This window comes from Zingiber officinale, chromosome 2A (assembly GCF_018446385.1).
Source record: "Zingiber officinale cultivar Zhangliang chromosome 2A, Zo_v1.1, whole genome shotgun sequence".
Lineage (NCBI taxonomy): Eukaryota > Viridiplantae > Streptophyta > Magnoliopsida > Zingiberales > Zingiberaceae > Zingiber > Zingiber officinale.
In genome coordinates, this window is record NC_055988.1 from 16,764,761 (window position 1) to 16,769,861 (window position 5,101).

Sequence of the window (5,101 nt, forward strand, 5' to 3'; positions counted from 1 at the left end):
TCTCAGCACACTTTCTCTCTCATCACACTTTCTCTTTCCTCAATTTCTCTTGTCACACTCCCTCCTTTTTTCCTCAACACACTTTCTCTCTCAACACTCTCTCTCTCATCATTCTTTCTCTCTCCTCAATCTCTCCCATTATACTCACAGTTCACTTTCTCTCTCATCATACTTTCTCTCTCACCATACTTTCTCTCTCCTTAATCTCTCTCATCATACTCTCTCTCCTCAATTTTTCTCATTATATTTTCTCTCTCTTCTTCCTCTCCCATCATACTTTCTCTTACATCATATTTTCTCTCTCATCTTCTCTCATCATGCTTTCTCCCATCATACTTTCTTTTCTCATTTTCTCTCATTACACTTTCTCTCTCTTCATTCTTTCTTTCACACTTTCTCTCTCATCATACTTTCTCTCTAATCATTCTCTTTCATCATATTTTTCTCTTACATTTATCTTTATCTCAAATCTAATTTTTTCTCTTATTTTCCTTTAAGGGTAAAAAAGGAAATTTTGATTTATTCCGATAGAAGATATGCAACTAACCAAACATTGCTTTTAAGAGTGATATCCATATTCATACCCATTCCCATTCCACAATACAATGATTCCCATTCCGATTCCTATTCCTAGGAATGAACCAAACGCCCCCTAAAATCTGAATTGTCGCCCTCGGGATAATTAATGATAGAAGATCTTTTCAATTTTTTTAGTATTTAAAAATTAAGTCTCAATTAATGAATAAATTTTTTTAATAAATAATTGATCTAAAAATATTATACTGATGAATCATTAATTATAAACACTGTCTGATTTATCTAGAAAATATTCAACAAATCGGTCAATTGACATACGGTGCCAATAAAAATTAAATAAATGAGCGACCCATTTATAAAAATAAATTATTTAAAAAGTAAAATAATTAATTTTTGACCACGAATTGTCGCCGACCTCCGTGATGTCACAGTTAGATAGAGGATTACGTCCATTTTAGGGCTTTTGATTTTCGTACGTATTAATCGCACGAAGATATTAATTTGATTTTCGTACGTGTATATACCATTAAAGAGTCGCTTTCAACCGCAAACTAAATAAATTATAAAGTACAATTAGCAAATGAAGTAAATTTGAGGATCAAATTAATAAACAGCCAAAATATACTTGTTCTTGCCTTTTGTCCTCGTAAAGAAGCTTCCGAGTGAGATAGGTCCGTGGGACCGCCGCCCTCCCGCCCGCCATTGATGAGCATCGCTCGAGCTTCGTGTGAGGGGTCAAATTTCTACACGAAGGTCTAAAAGGGCAGCGGGGCAGCAAGAGAGATCCAGGAAAGACCCGACAAATCTAAAAGCTGCTACCTTTCTCTCTTCCTTTTTCTATTCGGCTCCATTTAGCTGCTAATTGCTGATTAGGGCGATCGATATTCGAGCTCCGAAGTCGGAGAGTTGGGAGTAAGGTAGCCAGCTGTTGGTTGGTGAGCTTCATCTACCTTCTTCGCCAGCGCTCGCCTTACCTTTTTTTCCCTCGTCAGCTTTCCGGGCCGCAGGGTTTTCGATTTGATTCTCTTTTTATAGCGACGTGTTGACGAATTGGCCTCGCCCCCTTTGGCTACTGAAACCTTGTTTTCGTGGTTGGTTCTCTCTCGCTCTTGCGCTCTCTTGGAGGTCTGGGATGGGGAATTGCTGGGGAACCAAGATCAAGGCGGAGAGTCCTTCTCAAAGCGCCTTTGCCTCAGGTACCAAAATTTTCTCCTTTTTATCATCTTTGATTGTTCTGCTGATCTGAAAAATAAATAAAAGATTTCAAATTTTAGTAGTTTTTTTTTAATCCTTTCAGTTTAGATTCGAATACTGAGTTTGTGTGGAAACTACAACTTTGTGGGATTTTTGCTATTTATTTGTTTCATCTTACAAAATTTGGTACATAAAAGGAACTGCTTGTCAGATCGAAATCAGCTGTGTGTTTATTCCAAGACATGTACTTCTGTTGGGAGATCAGATCATCGCTATTTTTCTTACTTATTTGTCGAGTAATCTGTTTTTTTGTATGTGATGGGAAATCGAGTTCATCCATCGTTTCACTATACTCACGATTAATTCCTTTGTTGTATTACTTGAAATCGATCATTACTTGTTTAGAGCGATTAATACTAGACGCAGTTTGTCAGGATTGTCTGTCACTTGTTTGGTAGTCTGTGCATATTTTCTTAAACGAGTGAGATCTAAATTCTTCTTATTGGACGCCAGGTGTGAACTCTAAGCAGGGTAGCCGTGAGGGCAACACGTTCAGTAGTTCTAGCAGCAGATTTTCAGTGCCTCCAACTCCTCGGAGCGAGGATGAGATTTTGCAGTCATCTAATGTAAAGAGTTTTACCTTCAATGAGCTGAAAATTGCCACTAGAAACTTCCGTCCAGATAGTGTCTTAGGCGAGGGAGGATTTGGTTCCGTTTTCAAGGGGTGGATTGATGAGCACACATACGAACCAACCAAGCCTGGAACTGGTATTGTCATTGCAGTGAAGAAGCTCAACCAGGAAGGATACCAAGGTCACAGGGAATGGTTGGTTAGTATTATTTGCTTTTTGATCTCCATTACTCTGATTTCGTATCAAAGTAGAGGTTTAGATAAGCACATATGCATTGAAGATGGTACTTTGACATGGTATTTGCTAATGTTCTTACATTTTTGTCTATTTGGTTATGAATGTCTTTCCATTTTAACCTTAATTTTGATCAATAGTTCTTATGCTTTGCAGACAGAGGTTAATTACTTGGGTCAATTAACTCATCCTAATCTTGTAAAGCTAATTGGATATTGCTCGGAGGATGAGCAACGACTCCTTGTCTATGAGTTCATGCAATGCGGCAGCTTGGAGAATCATCTTTTTAGAAGTATGTTCTTTGTGTACATGCAAACTATTAATATATTTCACCTGTCTTATTAATTGTTAATGAGATTTATGATTTTGGAAATGCTGCATTAGGGAGTTCAAACTTTCAACCACTATCTTGGAACACCCGTATGAAGATTGCTCTTGGGGCTGCTAAAGGACTTGCTTTTCTACATAGTGATAAAGCAAAAGTCATATATCGTGACTTTAAAGCCTCTAATGTGCTTCTGGACTCAGTAAGTTATATTATGGTTTCTTCTAGGTCATAGATTCAATGCTAATTCTGTTCGATAAGTAATCCTGCTGCTATATGCACAGAACTACAATGCAAAACTTTCAGACTTTGGATTGGCGAAAGATGGTCCAACTGGCGATAATACTCATGTCTCTACAAGGGTCATGGGTACCCATGGATATGCTGCCCCTGAATACCTTCAAACTGGTAAATGATAAAGTTTCCAGTAATCTCATGTACTGGTGGTTTTTTCTTTAGTCTTTCAGCAAAAAACATGCATCATTCTTATTTTAGATACATGTAATCGGGATATATATGCCAAATTGTCGAAACCTTTGGAGCTTCTGTTCGTTGATACACAACTAAATAATTTAGTCAGTTGTTCTACGATACTGAGTTTATCAAAAGTATGAAGAAATATTAACTTAATGGAACAATTTGTTTTTAATTACTGTTCTGTATGAAGTGCTTTCTCACTTAAGAGCTTCAAAAATTTGGTGCTATACTATTTCTTTTGAATTTCTTGTTAGGTGGTTTTATTAGTGAAATGTAAGTTTACTTCCCATTCAGGATAGTCAAATCGTGCGTATGGAGTGGCAAAACACAAAAGACTAGGGTAATAAACGAACAGAATAACCGATCCATCTAGCATGGATAGCTGTAGGACCTATTGCACATTTCATATTGCTAATTTTAAACTGGCACTTGTTATCCTTTCATCTATTAGCATTCTGATAGTTGATTTGCAGTATCATGCTAGGATCTATCGTAAAAGAATTTCTAGTTACTATATTGTTTTGTTTTGAAACTGTCATTGAATAATCTAGACGAGTGTAGTGGCTGGAGAAGGTTATATTTCATCATCTTCTTACCTAAATCATTTGCAATGCAATTCTATTGATTTGTAGGTCATTTAACTCCCAAGAGCGATGTCTATAGCTTCGGAGTCGTCCTATTGGAAATGCTGTCTGGTTGCCGTTCCTTAGACAGGAACCGTCCTATTGGACAACACCATCTGGTCGAGTGGGCAAGGCCTTTACTAGCAAGCAAGCGTAAGTTTTTCCGTGTCCTGGATAGTCGATTGGGGGGACAGTATCCACTGCAGGCCGCCCAAAATGCTGCGCATCTCGCCCTCCGGTGCCTATCCGGTGAAGCAAACAGACCAACCATGGACCAGGTGGTTTCTGCTCTAGAGGAGATTCAAAATGTTAAAGATCCCCGCCAAACCGACAGTTCAGAACACAAATCAAGGAACCATAGCATGAAAAACAACCACGAACGGCCTCGGCCAAGAAGTATGGAAGTGCCCGGAAACAGAAAAGCTACTTATCCCCGGCCCTCGGCTTCCCCACTCTACACGTAGAGCATACCATACCCTGAAGCTGTAAGTAAACAAGTTGCTAGGAGGGCAACGTATAGATGAAAATAACAAATGCTGAGACATGCCTTCTTTTAGTTATGTTTTGTCTCTTGTTTTTGTATAGATTTGTCTTTTTTAATGATGGTTTTGACTTTCTCACAAACATCTTTCTTTTATAGTATTCCTTGAAACCTATGAAGTCTAAATACTCTCCTATTTTTGTATTGAGTCTTGAATATCAACTGAGCTTGAATTGATTCAATTTTAAAAATAAACCATCATAAAAGATAGTTCTGTGTTTGAAATTCTCATCAACGTGGAGTCTCAGAAAAGTATTCTCATTTATAAGGACGGATCCATATAATATAATGATCATCTTTAGCTCCGTCTTATTTAAAAACGTTATTGTATCTCTAATATAATATAATGATCATCTTTAGCTCCGTCTTATTTAAAAATGTTCAATTGTATCTCTAATATAATATAATGATCATCTTTGGCTCAGTCTTATTTAAAATCGTTCAATTGTATCTTTAGATTATGGTAAAGAATATTCAAATTATTATTCAGATATTTATAATTTGATTTTTAATTATAATATATTTATACTAATTTTTT

At 36.9% G+C, this 5,101-nt stretch overlaps 1 protein-coding gene across 1 annotated transcript; it reads left to right on the forward strand.

Annotated features, from left to right (window-relative positions):
• The first annotated feature begins 1,216 nt into the window (after positions 1 to 1,216).
• LOC122040840 (receptor-like cytoplasmic kinase 176) lies at positions 1,217 to 4,745 on the forward strand. Its single transcript, XM_042600294.1, has 6 exons — positions 1,217 to 1,733; positions 2,245 to 2,561; positions 2,754 to 2,889; positions 2,982 to 3,124; positions 3,207 to 3,330; positions 4,032 to 4,745. The coding sequence occupies exons 1-6, from the start codon at positions 1,670 to 1,672 to the stop codon at positions 4,484 to 4,486; spliced, it is 1,239 nt and encodes a 412-aa protein (XP_042456228.1). The 5' UTR covers positions 1,217 to 1,669; the 3' UTR covers positions 4,487 to 4,745.
• The last annotated feature ends 356 nt before the right edge of the window (positions 4,746 to 5,101 follow it).